Source organism: Squalius cephalus, assembly GCF_949319135.1.
Source record: "Squalius cephalus genome assembly, chromosome: 22".
NCBI lineage: Eukaryota > Metazoa > Chordata > Actinopteri > Cypriniformes > Leuciscidae > Squalius > Squalius cephalus.
Genome location: NC_137143.1, coordinates 11680951 through 11699336, shown reverse-complemented (window position 1 = coordinate 11699336; position 18386 = coordinate 11680951). Strand labels below are relative to the sequence as shown.

At 36.9% G+C, this 18386-nt stretch overlaps 1 protein-coding gene across 5 annotated transcripts in view; it reads right to left on the bottom strand.

The window, feature by feature from the left end:
- draxina (dorsal inhibitory axon guidance protein a) overlaps nucleotides 1-18386 on the bottom strand; it is a 63379-nt gene that overhangs the window by 33358 nt on the left and 11635 nt on the right. Inside the window, exons 2-3 of one of the 5 annotated variants that reach the window (XM_079857523.1) lie at nucleotides 9444-9939; nucleotides 2461-2693 (exon numbers count right to left, since the gene is read on the bottom strand). In XM_079857523.1, coding sequence (XP_079713649.1) covers nucleotides 2461-2693; nucleotides 9444-9918 — 708 coding nt within the window. In that variant the 5' untranslated portion in view covers nucleotides 9919-9939. Of the gene's footprint in view, nucleotides 1-2460; nucleotides 2694-9443; nucleotides 9962-18386 lie in introns of those variants that run through there. The other 4 variants (XM_079857524.1, XM_079857522.1, XM_079857525.1 and 1 more) reach the window with 4 other exon arrangements.

Genomic DNA, 18386 nt, shown 5'->3' with positions numbered 1-18386 from the left:
TGCAATGTGTAAAATGGCAATGTATTTCTGTATTTATATTTACATTTTCTATATGTGCAACATCTGAAGCAAAAAAAATATTCAAAATCAATAATATAATAATTTGCATTACTACACTAGCTTTAACATAAAATTAAAACATACATTTGAAAATGTTATAAGTTTAAAAAAAAAAAAAATGTATTACAGAAATTAGATGTTGAATATGTTCAAGCAAATACTGTAGCAAAATTATAATTCAGGTTATTTTTCCTAGTTGCTTTTACACTCAAAGTTAAGGCACTTGATGCAATGATCGGCTCGGAATCCTTTTTTTAAATCCACATTGAATTTTGCCACGTTCATCATGGGTATTTAATAAAAATGCAATCATAAGTGTCTTAACTGTGAGTGTAAATGCAATTAAGAAAAATAGCATAAGCAACAATAAGCAACAGCTAAGCAACTACCACTTTGACGCTTTAAAAAGTTCCTTAAGTGATCGTAAAACTAATCCATATGAATTGAGTGGTTTAGTATAAATTGTCCTTGCTTCCTTTATGATGAACAGGTTGAATTTAGGCTTTTATTCAAATATATTCATCAATTCACACATCAGATACGGTAAACGGAAGCTCTAGCATGTTCGCTTGACATGCAAAAACAAATGAGGTTCATTCTCGTGTGTTGCACAGCACGTTTGAGAAAGAGGTTTGTTCTCACGTGTCAAGCATGTTCGGTTGAGCTTCTTAAATCTGTTCATCATATGAAGCGATCATATCTCTTCAGAAAATTTGAACTACGGTAAACTGCTCGATTCAAATGGATTGGTCTTACGATCTCTTTATGAACTTTTTGAAGCATCAAAGTTTTAGTTGCATGGACAGGGGGGGGAATGGGGGAAAGAAAGCTCTCAGATTTCATTAAAAATATATTCATTTGTGTTCCAAAGATGAACGAAAGTCTTACAGGTTTGGAACAACATGAGAGTGAATAATTAATGACAGAGTTTTCAATTTTGGGTGATTTATACCTTTAAACATCTCTAATTATTTTTGTAATATGTTTAAATTATATGTTAAAACAAGTGTAGGAAATGGCTAATTTAATTATATTATTGAATTTGAATTGTCACTTTGCCCCAAACATTGCACATATGGTATGGAAAATGTAAATTTAAATAAGAAATACATTGCCATTTTATATATTACATTGCCATTTTGCATATTAAATTTCAAAATGTCTTTTGATACCTGTATGCTACCATAATAAAGAGATCGTAAAATAATTTGAATCGAGCAGTTTAGTCCAAGTTTTTCTGTAGAGATACGATCGTTTTATATGATGAACAGATTTAATTTAGGCTTTTATTCACATATAAATATTCATCAATTCACATATCAGTTGCGGTAAACGGAAGCTCAAGCATGTTTGCTTGACGTGTGAAAACTGATGATGTTCATTCTCGTGTGTTTTGCAGCACGTTTGAGCTTCCGCAAGAACCATTGAGGTTTGTTCTCGCTTGTCAAAGCAAGTGCGGTTGAGCTTCTGTTTGTTCAATGTTTAAATGTGAATAAAATCCTAAATTTAATCTGTTTATTATATAAAGCGGTAGTCTCTTCAGCCCCAGAATGTTCACCAGAATCAGCTTATGCTGAAATTGGCCATCATAATGGCTCACCCGCAGATGCTAATGTCAGCTAAGCCCTGATCTCTTTGTATCACATTCGCCAGCTTTCATTTTCTTTTCTGCATTATTTTATCAAAGCATTTGATAAAATGCCTTGTAAGCGTTTGTATTTCCATGAGGAAATGCAAATCTAGTTTTTATTAATATCAGTACCCAGGCCTAGTGATGCCTCTCAAGGGAATTTAAATAAATACAGGGAGTGGTAAAAAGATATCTAGGGAGAAGAACGGAGCAGAACAGATGGCTGTGATAAAGAGGAGCAGGAGGATGGGCGAGCGACATCTCACCCCTCACTCGCTCTGTTGACAGCTCCCATCCTCCACCTCCTCCCTAGTGCAAAGCGAGCTGGGTAATTTTACTTGTGTACAATCCAGCCCCAGGCGGCACTCTGTAATAAGCATGGCACAGAAGCACAGGTAAATAAATCTGTGTGATGAAGCACCACACACCGCAAGGATGACAAGTACCTCCACTACTGGCTCCAAACAGCATTTCAGTATCTATATCTGCCATGACGCACAGTTCAAATGAAGATGTTCATTTTGGGATCCAACAACAAAATGACAGAGTGGAAAAATACTCAAATGCCCAAGCAGCTAAATTTTTAACAATAAAATAAGGATGCTGGTGAGTTGTTTAACCAAGATCTTGAAAAAAAAAGTCAATCTGCTCTGTCTTCTTCCCCCAAACAATGCAAAAACGCTTCAGCAAATTTTGTAGGCAATCCTCAGAGTATATGAGAGAAATAACAGCATCTTAGAAAACTAAACACTCTGAACAACACAACAGACCTTCGTATTCAAGGACGCTTCTGCTCGCCAGGGTACCTGGGGTTTGATGGAGGCTGGGGGCAGTGTTGGGGGATGCTCGTCGATTGCCGTGGTTACCAAAATGGGGGAGAGACGGGAGGGAGCTTCAGTGAGTGGAGCATTGTCGTAATTAGGAGGGGAGGTATAAAGATCCTCAAATGCATTCATGTCCTTCAACAAGGAGTCTAATTCTGGTTCAGGGTCATAGAGATCCCCTAAGAGAAAAAGAGAGAGAAACTATGGTTGGTTTTTAATCAAATTAGCATTTAAAGTCCAGACCTGGCATTTTTCTGAAATGTTCTTTTCTACTCCATTTAGGGCCCTTTGGACACCTCAGGACTTTATTGTTTAATATAATTAATTTACATACACTACCAGTCAAAAGTTTAGAATAATTATGATTTTTAAAAATGTTTTTGAAAGAAGTCTCTTCATTTTAACAGTAATGTTGATGAAATATTTTACAACTTAAAATAACTCTGTCATCGAGAGAGCATTTTTAACATTTATTTCTGTGATGATGTCAAAGCTGAATTTTCAGCATCATTACTCCAGTCTTCAGTGTCACATGATCCTTCAGAAATCATTCTATTATGCTGAGTTGGTGCTCAAGAAACATTCCTTATTATTATCATTGCTGAAAACAGTTTTTGTTGCTTAATATTTTTTTCAAAACTGTGATACACTACCAAAAAGGTTTGGGAAGAGTAAGATAAAAAAAAAAATAAAAAAAAAAAAATAAAAAAAAATAATGCCTTTATTCAGCAAGGATGCATTAAATTGATCAAAAAAATATTTAAATTTCAAATAAATGCTGTTTTATTTTATTTTATTTTTTTTATTTTTTTCAAAATATCCCGGAAAAAAAATATTACTGTTTTCACAAAAATATTAAGCCTTTTCTGATGTGACACTGATCAACAAAGATCAACAAAGGACAAAACAAAAGTATTTTAAATGCACATTTTCACACATTATATTTCATTAACAAGATGGTAAATTTAAGTTGACGGAAACTCTTCCATTCTCTGCAGCAGTCAAGTCATTCTCCATTCAGTATCTTCAAACAGCATGTCGCATTAGGCTATGACAGTGAGCACAAGAAAAACTATCTTCATGATGCTACAATTTAATGCATAATCTGAACATAAAGGTCTGTGCTTTTGTTTAAAAAGACAGTATTTTACTGAAGTTTTTTAGTGATTCTGAATGGTGTGGTACTCGCTATTGTATGTTAGATGAGAGCGTTAGTAGTGGACTGAATAAATCATGTCATTCATACTCACTGTAACTAGAATTTAAATCCTTGATGAACAAGGCTCAGTAAAATGTTGAATAGATGCAATACCTTAGGTGTTGCACACAAACAATATCTCTAATCTTTGTGTTCTAAACTTTTTTAGCTAGGATCGTCCATGACTCCAAAAAATGATGTTGCTTTAAAGCACATCATCATGTGCTCGGAATGGGTATAAGTGCATTTGTGCCACTCTACATTGGAGACTTTCAGACTTTTTTCGCAATCAAGAAATACATGTTTAGCCTATATATTTATATATATATATATATATATACAGTATATATATACAGTGCCCTCCACAATTAATGGGACCCCTGGTAAATATGATCAAAACTGGCTGTAAAAAATAAATCTGCATTGTTTATCCTTTTGATCTTTCATTCAAAAAATTTGCAAAATTCTAACCTTTCATTTAAGTAAAAGAATTGAATGTGGGGGGGAAATCACATTATAAAATAAATGTTTTTCTCCAAAACACATTGGCCACAATCATTGGCACCCTTTTATTAAATACTTTTTGCAATCTCCTTTTGACAAGATACCAGCTCTGAGTCTCCTCCTATAATGCCTGATGAGTTTGGAGAACACCTGACAAGAGATCAGAGACCATTCCTCCATACAAAATCTCTCCAGATCCTTCAACTGGGACGGTCATGGCAGAAGCTTCATTTTGTGCTCCGCAACAAATTTTTGTGTTGATTTTGATGTTTGTTTTGGATCGTTGTCCTGATGGAAGATCCAACCACGGCCCATTATAAGATTTCTAGCAGAAGGCGTCAGGTTTTGATTTTTTATCTGTTGATATTTGATAGAATCCACGATGCCATGTATCTGAATAAGAAGTCCAGGACCTCCAGCAGAAAAATATGCCCACAACATTAAAGATCCAATGGTATATTAAATTGTACACATGGGGTACTTTTTATCCTTGTGTGCACCAAACCCATCTAGCGTGTTTGCTGGCAAAAAGCTATTTTTTTAGTCTCATCTGACCACAGAACCCTGTGCCGTTTGAAGTTCCAGTCATGTCTGACAATTAAATTTGCTGGAGTTTGTTTCTGAAGGAGCGAGGAGGATTTTTCTTGAAACCCTCCCAAACAACATGTGGGGATGTAGGGTTTTTTTTTTTTTTTTTTTTTTTTTTGCCTTTCTGACCCCAAGACTCAACTAATCTCTGCAATTCTCCATCTGTGATCCTTGAAGAGTCTTTGGCCACTCAAACTTTCATCCTCGCCGTGCATTAAGACAGTATAGACACACGTCCTCTTCCTGGCAGATTCGTAACATCTTTAGTTGATTGGAACTTCTTAATTATTGCCCTGATGGTCAAAATGGGGATTTTCAATTCCTTAGCTATTGTCTTACAGCCACTTTCTATTTTGTGATGGTCAACAATCTTTTGCTGCGCATCAGAACTATATTCTGTGGTTTTACTCATTGTGATGGATGATTAAGGGGATTTGGCCTTTGTGTTTCCTCATATTTAAACTCCTGTGAAACACGAAGTCATAGCTGAACAGTTTCATGTTCCTAGTCACCCTGGTGTGCTAAAAAAAGGTAAATATTAATGGGAATATACTTCAGAGATATTTTACTCGTAAAAAATTCTAGGGGTGCCAATAATTGTGGCCAATGTGTTTTGGAGAAAAACATTTATTTCATAATGTGATTTCCCCCCCCCCCCCCCCACTTTCAATTCTTTTACTTCAATGAAAGGTTAGAATTTTGCACATTTTTTGAATGAAAGATCAAAAGGATAAACGATGCAGATTTATTTTTTATAGCCAGTTTTGATCATATTTACCAGGGGTGCCATTAATTGTGGAGGGCAATTACATGCATATATATTTATATCTTATCTTTCATGCCTGTTGTCCTGTTAAAATAAATTTACATTTGCAGAATCGCCAACAATTTTGTGTAAATATTTTCAGAATTTTATCATATTTGTAACAATTTGTTTATAAACCTGTTGTAAACTAAACACAGACTTAAAGGTCTCCCTGCAGCTTGCAGGTTTAATTTTTGAAAGTGAAGAATTTAATGGGATAGTTCTCCCAAAATTGAAAATTCTGTCATCCTTTAAGTTGTTCCAAACCTGTAAGAATTTCTTTCTGCTGAACACAAAAGAGTGGAGGTGGGCAGCTGTTGACCTCAACTGGGGATATCGTCAGACGGTAGAAGGAATACTTCTTCTATTGAGGAAGCAGAGGCCGAGGGCTCGGAGGTGGACTCGTCCATAACCCAAGCTGAAGTCACCGAGGTAGTTAAGAAAAAGCTCCTCAGTGGCAAGGCACCGGGGGTGGATGAGATCCACCCTGAGTACCTCAAGTCTCTGGATGTTCTGGGGCTGTCTTGGCTGACACGCCTCTGCAGCATCGCGTGGCAGTCGGGGACAGTACCTCTGGACTGGCAGACCGGAGAGTGTGTTCCAACTACAGGGGGATCACACTCCTTAGCCTCCCTGGGAAAGTCTATGCCAGGGTACTGGAAAAAGGAGAATTCGGCCAATAGTGGAACCTCGGATTCAGGAGAAACAGTGTGGTTTTCGTCCCAGTCGTGGAACACTGGACCAGCTATATACCCTCTCCATGTGTTTTGTGGATTTGGAGAAGGCATTCGACTGTGTCCCTCGTGGCGTCCTGTGGAGGGTGCTCTGGGATTATGGGGTCCGGGGCCCTCTGCTAAGGGCTGTCCGGTCCCTGTACGACCGGAGCAGGAGCTTGGTTCGTATTGCCAGCAGTAAGTCAGACTTGTTCCCGGTGCATGTTGGACTCCGGCAGGGCTGCCCTTTGTCACCTGTTCTGTTCATAATTTTTATGGACAGAATTTCTAGGCGCAGCCAGGGGCCGGAGAGTGTACGGTTTGGGGACCACAAAATGTAGTCTCTGCTTTTTGCGGATGCTGTTGTCGTGTTGGCCTCATCAGACCATGACCTTCAACGTGCACTGGGACGGTTTGTAGCCGAGTGTGAAGCGGCTGGGATGAGAATCAGCACCTCCAAGTCCGAGGCCATGGTTCTCAGTCGGAAAAGGGTGGCTTGCCCGCTTCAGGTTGGTGGAGAGTTCCTGCCTCAAGTGGAGGAGTTCAAGTATCTTGGGGTCTTGTTCACAAGTGAGGAAAGGATGGAACGGGAGATTGACAGATGGATCGGTGCAGCTTTTGCAGTAACGCGGTTGATGTACCGACCTGTCGTGGTGAAGAAGGAGCTGAGCTGTAAGGCGAAGCTCTCGATTTACCGGTCGATCTACGTTCCTACTCTCACCTATGGTCATGAGCTGTGGGTCATGACCGAAAGGACAAGATCCCGGATACAGGTGGCTGAATTGAGCTTTCTCTGCAGGGTGGCTGGACGTTGCCTTATAGATAGGGTGAGGAGCTCGGTCACTCGGGAGGAGCTCAGAGTAGAGCCGCTGCCCCTCCACATCGAGAGGAGCCAGCTGAGGTGACTCGGGCATCTGTTCCGAATGCCTCCTGGATGCCTTCCTAGGGAGGTGTTCTGGGCACGTCCCACAGGGAGGAGACCCCGGGGAAGACCTCGGACACGCTAGAGCGATTATGTCTCCTGGCTGGCCTAGGAACGCCTCGGTATTCCCCCGGAAGAACTGGAGGAAGTGTCTAAGGAGAGGGAAGTCTGGGCATCTCTGCTTAGACTGCTGCCCCCGTGACCCATCCCCGGATAAGCGGAAGAAGATGGATGGATGGATGGATGGATGGATGAACACAAAATAAGATATTTTGAAGTTTGTCATTAACCAACAATTGTTTTTCCATACTATGGAAGTCAATAGCCTCTTTCGCTCTGGGTAGTTCTAGGAACTTAGTTATAGGAACTAGCAACCAGGGTGGTTACCCGAGAACTAAATGTTCCCCTTTTATTTTTACGGCACGGTGGACATTTATTTTGACAGTGCTGAGCCTGAGCACACAGTGCTCACATTCTCCGTCTTCATTAGTTTACGATCTGTCTAACAGTCCTGTCTAATACGTTATTAGATATAACTGTTATACAAAGAAAGTAGACAGTATATGAAAAAGTATTAGTTTTTGCCGTGTGGTTGATGTCCAATCACGCTAGCTGAGCAGAAATACATAATAATTTTTCGCTTGTCCCCTCAAAGTTGCATTGGATTTTCTCCTTTTTTTCTCCACAAATGTTGAGAAGTCCATCTATCACTGTTTTCCATGTTCGTAGAGTTAGTTTATGGAGTAAATACATAGGCTATATTCTGTGTGTACACGGCTTTTTTAAATATGTCAGGTGCTGGTGTTTCACCTATGTTCGACCAATCAACGTACACTTCCATCACTGGTAGCTCCTATAGTGCTGAGTTAGACCCTACTCTGAAGTATGAGCTAATTTAGTTACTCCAAAAGGCGTTTCTAGAACTAAAATCGTTCCTACTTCCTGCTGTGCGAACACGCCAAAAAGTGAGTACTTCCACCATTAGTTCTAGTAAATATGAAAAGGTTCCTCCAGTTCGAAAGCCCCAAATGGGGCCCATCAATTGTTTGGTTACCCATATTCTTCAAAATATCTTATTTTGTGTTCAGCAGAAGAAATAAATTCATACAGGTTTGGAACAACTTGAGGGTGAGTAAATGATGCCAGAATTTTCATTTTGGGTGAACTATCCCTAGTTCATTTTGGGTGAACTATATAAGACATATTAATATTTTAACTTGTAAGGTAAAATAAAAATGTCTGTCTTCATTTTTTGTAGTTAGCTTTAAATAATAATAATTTAAAATATATATATTATTATTCAAATAAAAAATAAAACTGTGAATATAAATATGAACACAGACACTATCATAACTAAAAAAAGAGTCTTCTCCTTTTTTTCTCTCTGTTCAATCTGATCACTAAAATAAGTCTTAGTTGGTTCTAAGATTGAAGCCAATTGTGAACACCCAATGGAACTATTGCCACTGAGAGTGGTTTCTTTGTTCTTTTGCCTGGATGTTTACAAAATTATTTAAAAAAGAAAGATACAACATCAGAACCATGAACATGCGAGTACGTTGGTAAAATATTATATACATTTTCATTTAAAAGCTCTTTTTTTTTTTTTTTTAAGAAAATATTTTTTATGTCAAAGAGGATTGGCTGATAAAAAACGTTTGGGAATCCCTGCCACGGAGAAAAGAAAATCATTCAAGTCTGAAGCAATATGTGACTGAGCAAATGTCAACAGAATTGTCCTTTTTGGTAACACTTTATTTCAATAGTCCACTTTCTACTAACTATACGTAACTTTGCAACTACATGTCAACAAACTCTCATTAGAGTATTAGTAGACTGTTAGTAGACTGTTTGCTTAATATCTGCCAACACTTTATTCTGATGGTCCCCCGACAGACTATAAGTAACTTGGCAACTGCAAATCAACTTATTCTACTAACCCGAACCCTAACACATAACCATAACCTAACAGTCTACTAACAGTCTACTAATACTCTATTGAGAGTTAGTTGACATGTAGTTGCAAAGTTACTTATAGTTAGAAGAATCTCTAAACTGGACTATCGAAATAAAGTGTAACCTAATTTTTCTGTGAACAATGCCGTTAACCTTTCTTTGTAGAATGTAAAATCTTATTTGGCTAGATAAGATTTTAAAAGATTTTATATTATTTCAGAATGTTCAGAAAATCTTTACTACCTTTAGTGCGACCTTTGTCTCTTTTGCCTCCCTGCTTTCTGTGCTCAGCCAGATGCCCATGGCCACGTCTCCTGCCTTTACGATTGAACTCTCCCTCTGGTGGATGATTTCCCCACCGCATATGAGCAGGACCCCTGACTTCATCGTGAACCTCCACCCTCATACTGTCTCCAGGCCCCATCTCCAGCCTTACAGGGCTCAGGCCCTCTAGACTTGTCCCATCATCCTCCGGTCGGTCCACAGGCCTTTGAGAGAGCAGTCCAGCATTATCACTCTCTTTGCGTGACCAGTGTCTTCTTCGCTGGCTGTCGCCCAGAAGACCCATGTCAGGGTCTGGCTTGGAGTCAGTGGTGGAGGTGGAAGACCTGGTCATACTCTGTTTGGCATTTTCAGATGGGATCTCAGAGATGTGCGAGGTGTGGGACAGTGTGATAAGGAGCAGGGCAAAGAGGTGACACAAGCCCGGAGCTGCCATCTTAAAACACAGCGCCACCTGCTGGTTAGGGCACAATCACTTCCTGAAAACAGAGAGATAGATACAGTATATTTGGGTGGGAGACATATAAGCCTGAAAAAAGTTTTTATTTTTTACTTCAAATATTAGGCATAAAAAATAGTGAGTTGTGTTGTACTGACTCTTGCATTTCCCACAATATATGTGGTCTTTTAGATTTTGTATTTGAAATTGGATTTATTCACCAATTTGTTGCATTCGTGCCTAAAATTGTCATATGGTGTGACATAAAAGTTATTCTATATAAAATGAAAATGGGATATACTCTCCCTAAGTAACTAACTTCAACATAAATTGTTTTCATTACTATCTTAAGATTTAACATTTCTTTTGTGCAGATTCATTAGATTTTGTATTGTTTTTCTAAACCATCATGCAAAGTAAGTCATCTCTCCTCAGCCTTTCCAGATATTTTAGATTAATTATGTTAAACCCGGTTATAAATCTATGAAAATGCTTGTGACTCTTGCTGATACTATTTCTCTTGTGTTCCGTTGACTTTTTTATGATTTATAATTAAGAAAGTATTTTTACTGGCACAATTCTGAATGTCACACCAAATTATATAGTGTCACGCTATATGATTAACTGCACCACTCCACAATTTGTCAATGCAAAAAAATGTATTTTATTTGCATTCAACATTCAATTAATTCAATTCAGTTAACATTAATCAGAAAACATACTAACATTGTTTTAAAACTTTTAAAATTATAAGAAACTCATAAATATGAGTAAATCAAACACCATCTCACTTCAAGAACATTAAATTAAGTATAAAATTGAAAAGAAATACATTAATTGTATAGGTAATTTAATGTTCACTATTAAACATTCACTATTATCATTGAATATGTTTTGAATAGTTATTTATTTATCATTAAAAAAGGTGTATGTAATATTGTGTGACAAATATATCATATGGTGTGACTTAGAAAAACAGTCACACCATATGATACAGTGTCACACCATATGACGTTTTGTTCAGTTAAGCTAATCTCTTGGTTAACTAAAAACAGCTAGCTTATACTTAGCATGTAAATTGCCACATGGCAGGAATGATTTTTAAGAATTAATAAGTAAAATTCGTATAAAAGTTTCATTTTTATGTAAATAATGTCACACCATAAGACACAAAACATTGACCACTAGTGAGCATATCAGATACAGAGCTTTTTAATTAAAAATTAAAAAGCCAGAACTCAACTCTTGACCTTGCAAACCACTCCAGAGATGGCACTGAAACTTCCTGGTTGAGTGTGGACCTCTTCATCATAATGATGTCCAAATTATTGCCCGTTCAAAATATAGATTGCAGTGTCACACCATATGACGCCCATTTTACAGACAAAATGTATTTGGCCAGAATTTGCTTTAAAATCATCCACAGACATCAACACTTTCTGTGTCTGTTGAAATGGCCTAATTCTGTTACTTAAACTGTAAATCTATCAATTATTTATACTTTGCTGATATATATTGTCATATTAGTAAGGTCACACATATCCCGGACAGTCACACCACATGACAATTTTGATGTTTAGATAAAAATTTGAAGTAGAGGTCTTTATACACCAACTACAGCTATGGTATGCTGTAATAATATCTTGTCAGAGGAACAACATGAAGACATATATTTTTAACAAATACCCATTTTTATTAGGTTATGACATCATGGACGGGTAGAATTGCATGTCATGTCTCCCACCCATTTGCACTTTAAATACATTTGAGTGTACACATCTTATTTATTACATATAATAAATCATTAATTCCTAAATATCATTAACTATTGGGAGGGGAGGTCACACCACATGACGTGTAGAACTAACACTGATTTGTCATAAAGTCATCAAATTATCTGATATTGTAAGAGACTAATGGACCCTTTTCAAATGCTGTCATGATACAAATCTATCAACAATTTTAATATTTTCATTTTTAAAAAGTTGAATATACATTTATAACTCTATACTTTGTGCTTTATTACCTTTGCATAAAATCACTGAAAACTGGTTAAAGGTCACATTGAGTCCGAAATTTTCGTATGCGTTTTTCGTCATTCGTTGGCTCTGAATTGTCAAAACACCTCTCAAAATGCTTGCTACGGATGCAAAAAACGAACCCGATCCGAAAATTTCGGACGAGAATTTCGTACTCAGTGTGCAAGAACCTTAACGCTGCTGAATGAATGTATCTAATATAACATTTGAGGGAGAGACAGCAAATTTGACATCTTTCTCTCTTCTGAAAAATGTTATCTCTCAATATTTTTCCTCATAGAAATGTTATCGTAGAGTTTGCTATTGGGGAAAATGAGAACACAAAGAAATATTTATATATTTGTTGTAGTTTCTTTTGGATATACAAAAAATATCATTATTATAATTTAAAAACCTGAAAACATGCTCATCATGGAAAAGGTGTTATTAAAGTCACTTTATGTATAAATTACATTTTTAATGTATTTTGAATGAATGAATAGATTAATCATCATCATGTTGTTAACACACTTACAGACCATTATATCCAATTAGATTGACAGACCACTCATAACATCCAACTGCACTTCTCAATGTTTGTGTACAAGAAACCAGCCCTGACACAAATGTTGGATGTTATGGCCAATATCCCCATTATAATAATGCTTATTATAACTTATCTTAGTTAGCTAAGCTTAAATTCATCAAAACTGGAAAAAAAGACAAATTTTTAAGGAAAAAAACTTTTGACTAACACATTGGCAAGAAGTTCAAATCAGGACATCTCAAACCAGAGCATCATAGTACACCCACAAACATACTTACATATTTAAATAATAACCTTGCTTTGCTTTGCTTTGACATGAAATAAACAAGAGCTCAAAGGCAACCTAAATGTGTTGAGAAAACTTGCCAGACTAAATATCATGTTTGGATTCCCACTAGGCCAAGAATAAGAGGATCCAAAGGAAGAATCTTTCCTCAGGTGGCATATCAAAGTCAAGCTTATGAGGAGGTTCTTACCATGCATCTCACCATGCAAATCAGTGACATGGGTCTTACTTTGATCATCCGAGGTCTCCTCTCATCCTCAGATTTTCGCCTTAGTAAATCTGGTCCCTTCACTCTGTATTTTGTCCCTGAGAGCTGCTCACGTTGCCTCAAACAGCAGGCATCTATCCCTGCATTTAATACTGATACAAACATGCTAACTTTACACCTAAGATGTCTTTATATTTCTGATTATTTGTCATATTTGTAATGATAGAGTAAGGCTATTCTTATGATGGATTCAAGTCATGTCAGAATGATTTAAGAATGTCACCAATAATTACTTGTGGGAAAATCTGGAAGTAAAGTTTGCAGGCATTTTGTGTATTGTTGATGAGGAATAGCAATGAAGCTTACCAGAAAATACCATTAATTTAACCGGTTATGTGGTATCAGGCTTGTGTGATCAAACCACTTTTTTTTCTCTTGTGATAACAAACTTCCTGCCTTTATTAGCAAGTGAAAAGAAGAGCACAAAATATGAAATTTTATTCCAAACCAAAATCACTTGATGCTAAAGATTCCATAAGTAAGACTATTTAGGCCAATTCAATTTCACATTCAATGTAGAAATTGAGAAGATATATACTATAAATGTGCCCATAGCCCTTATTTGAAAGGCATGGTTATTGACTCCAACGGATTGTAAATAATAATAATAAAAAAAAAATTACTAGATGCAGTCACAACCAAATACACTGCATCCTGATTTCCTAAGGGCTGCACTGAAAAGGTAGCTACACATGTAGAAATATGCAAGTGAAATCTTCATTTGTTAAGATGTACATATTAAGATATCCTCATTAGGAAGCCATACATTAATGAATTAAATTATACGGATAATTAAACGACGGATTGGAGATTTTGGTGGCAGAGAGGTGGATCAAACAGCAGCTATTTAACTATTTATAAACATAAACAAAGAAGGTAATATAAATCACAGGAGTAGAAAATATGTAACTTGTATTTGTAACTTGTAATGTAGTTTGGCATCTGCATGAAGACAATACTGAATAAAGGGCTGAACCAAACGCAGGTCTTAAATATACAGGAAATAACGAGCCACTAAACTAGAAACAGGTGTACAGCACAATCAGTTATGGAAACAAATTAGTGACTAGAACAAAGGAAACCAGAAGGAAACACAGGAAACAAGAATATACAGTACAAGCAAAAAGTCCATGGAACACAAACTGAAACTAAACGTAACACATAGGTCTCGCCAGGTGTTTTTTTTATTTATTTTTTTCAAAAAGTGGAGGGAACATGCACAAATGACACTTACCCTATCACCCTATTAATTTCTTTATATGTGAAAGTTTTGAGAAAATTAAAGTACACCCATTATTCATTTGGGCTGACTGAATATATGAAGATCCCAATCTGTATAGCATTCCATATAGTACATATTAAAGAAAAAAGCTCCAAAAATGTTTTGCCGCTTAAGACGCATGTACAACTATCATTGGAGGACATTGCTCTTCATTGCCTTGGTGACTGGAGAGCACATTAAGAAGACTTAGATTGCAGCTCCATCTCATACCATTATTGCCTTTTAATTGGTATCTCAGTGCTTTGATTTAGGTAATGAATCAAGCTCAATGAAATAAAGCAGAATTTAATGAGAGTCTGGTACAACTGGCGGTAATGAGAAGATTTTAATATGCCATGGTTTATATAACAATATGCAATACAAAATTTGTTTGTAAAACACATTTAAAAACAACCGAGGCTGACCAAAGTGCTGCACAGAAAAGAATAAATTAAGAAAATAGAAAAATAAAACTACCAAAATTAAAAAGCACACAACAATAGTAAAACAATAATCCAACCTATGGTCAAGGAGTATTGAAAGCAAGAGAAAATAAATATCAAGAGAAAACAAAAGCGTGATGGCCTTGTTTTTAAAGCCTGGATCTAGGCACGATGAGTAAGCAGAGATCACTGGATCTCAGAGTTCTAGAAGGAGTGTACAGACGGAGCAGATCAGTCAGGTACTGAGGGGCCAAATTATTAAGTGCTTTATAAACGTATAGTAGAATTTTAAAATCAATTCTTTATTTGAAAAGGTAGCCAGTGCAGTGCAGATAAAATAGGAGTTACTGGCTCAAATGTACAAGTCCCAGTGAGTCGTCTAGCAACTGAGTTTTGCACTATATTATACATCTTTCACTTCCACAATCATATTCAAAAATGTCTTGCACACACAGCAGGGTTCAGGACAACTTTCTCCCACCAATCTTTGCCATGTACTCTCATCCATAGATAATTATTTTAGGAGCTACAGTGGCACTAGAACCCTGTATTGCTCCACATATTTGGCCTATACAATGATTAGACATTTATTTAGGTAATATAACTATAAAACCGCAAACAACACAGGCTCATTGAAAAGTGTGCCTGTCACAACATTTCTGCAAAGAGTGGCACAAAAAAGTTCTATAGAGTGCAGCAGCCGTGACATCAAAACCCCAAAGACTAATTTGCCAGTAGGCCTATGGGTTTTTATAATGTGTTTTTCAATTTATAAGTAAAGTAAGGACTGTGGTAAACATACCTTGATGATACTTGGACCTTTTGCTCTACAACATAAATGACACAGATATCGAAAACATTTTATTGAATTTTTAAGCTATGTTTATTTAAAAAAAATAATTCTAATAAGTAACTAGATAAGAATGTTTGGGGTGTAAGTGTGTTCAGTTTATGTTTAAGTACAAAACGTCCCAAGTACCGTCAAGTTTTGTTTACCACAGACCTAATTTTACTCATAAATTAAAAAAAAAAAAAAAAAAACACTATAAAAACCCATAGGAAAATCTTGAGGGAACCGCTGGCAAATTAACCCTCCGGGTTTTGACGTCACAGCTGCAGCACTCTACTGTGTTAGAAAATACCAACTACACTAAACCCTTCCCTAAACTTAACCGATAGTGTTAACAAAAGCAAATGTAAGATAAAAATGTATTTGCTGAAGGCAATCATGCCATTTTCGCTTGCTTCCACAAGTCCTTGAGCTCTTTTATCAGACTTGTGTTTCAAGTCTGATAAAGGTGAGAAGGTGAGCTTCTGAACATTTTTACTGTGTCAGAAAAGCCATATGGAGCTAATTATGTAATGGAAAAGATGTTGATTTTTTACTGCCGATGCAGTGAATTGTACTTTATGTATTGGTATGCGTTTGGCATTTTACAAAAAATATAGGTAATGGCATGTCTTTCCAATGAGCCTATATTGCATAAAAACATTATATATTCTTACTTTAACGTGTCACCCTGGGGTGCTTGGTGACCTTCTGGAATATTATATGTCATGCTCTTGGATTTCTTTTTAAATTCGTGTTTGACTGGCGGATGCTACATTCTTTGGAAATAGTTTTGATTTTTATTGGAAAACTTTTTCTTTAATTACCTTTCAAGGCTGAAAAACATTAACAAGATATAATCAATAATATTGTCATGATTCCTGTCTTGTGTTCCCCTTGTCTTGTATGGACTTTTATGTTTTGTAGTCCTTTGTAGTTTGTCTTGTTGATTAGTTCATGATTGTTCCCAGGTGTGTCTTGTCCACCAATCTCCCCTTGAGTGTATATATACCCAAGTGTTTCTCATGTTCTTTGTCTGGTGTTGTCCTTCTGTGGATCTTCTTATGTGTGCGCTTGTTGTCAGTTTTGTTTGCCTTCCTTGCCCGTGTCTGCATTTATCAGTTTTGCCTGGATTTACTTTTATTATGTTTGTTTGAATAAATGTTTGCTGCATCTGGATCCCACTCTCGTTCCTCTGAAACAGCCACCGTTATAAATATAGTCAATAATTTTATCAATTCTCATTTGCTAAATAAATCTACACCATTTAAAAAAACATTAAAATTATCACAGAATAAACTTTGCGTTGCTGTCCGTAATCGCGTCAAGGATCAGCCAAATTTCCACGTGCATCATAAAAAATCGTTGTTAAGAAAAGTGCTGAGCTGAATTTTTGTGCCATCTAGTGGTTTTATAAGAGAATAAAATCAAATTGCCTTTGGCCCCGTTGTACACTACACAAGAATATTCCAATGGCTTTATGCATAAACATTGTACTTGAATTATGGCGGCAACCCGAATACAGAATTTGATGTGTATGTAAACGTATTCATTAACAGGACCTGAAAACATTTCAATGCTATGCTACACTGACATGTAATGCTCTTTACATGTGCCGACACTTTGTTTGGATGCATGTAAAAATTACTTTAAAGTTAACAATTAGATTGAATTAATGAAAGTCAGAGGACATAATCATAGTCGTAGTGTTCATTTTGAGTTGCTAATGACAATGTACATATCGGTTTTAGCATTGTGTTAGTGCTACCATTAGCATTAGTATGAATTAGTGTTTGTATTGAGTTTATGGCATGCTTTAATGGGATTAGGGGTGTGTTTACATTGTGTTGATGTCAGCATTAGCATATTTAGGTCTCTCTGAGACTTTCTTCAATGTGGGAAAGGGGTAGTTCATCAACCTGGCACCCCGCTCAGGCAGCCATTCTGCTCTGCTAAGACAGCGGCATATGATAAATCAATAAGGATGGGGTATTGATCTTGTGTGGGTCGATAGTTGGACTAGCCTTATCAGCCAGAGATGCACAAATGCATCTCACACCCTGCAGAGATAGTTGTGTAGGGATGCTAGCCAGGGGACTTTATTGTGGACTATTTAAGAACTCGTCTACAAAGGCTAAGTGAAGGAAATTGCATATGAGGCTGGGTAGCAAATCTCCTGCCAGAAAAAGGAGTTGCAGGTGCTTCATTTTGGAATACACACGGACTGTTTTGGACTTTATCAGTCAGTTGTACACACTGTGTGCTTTTCACAGCCAGAGAGGGTTTGAAGCGACTGCTGAGCTTTAGTTTTCACACAATTGCTAGTCTCTATTCAGTATGCGCGCTCCCCCGTAGAATTTTTAGTATGACAAATGTGTTCGTTGGTAGTTCATTAGTCTCTCATCCACCACACAAAAACAACACTGAAGATAACTAAAGAAATGAACAGCAATCGAACATTACAAAAAGAAGAAAAAAATGGGCCTTACAAATTTATAGTCTGGGTGATGTGAGTTCATGCTGATCCAATACAAAAACTGCCCACTGTCATGGGACTAACAGGTGGACCTCTGAGGGGGCTGAAGGATGAAATTAAGTCTTGAGATGTGGGGGTCGTGACTCGTGCACCCTGCGGGGCTTGGTAGGACCTCATCCACAAAGACCACACATCATTTAAATAGGAGCCATTGTAAACATACAACATCTGGCATGATATGGCAAAGGCCCAGTGCTCAGCCTTAAGGTAAGATGCTGACCGTGAGATGACAAGAGAGGAGAGATGCTGAGGGGTTGGGGAATCTTATGTATCCAAT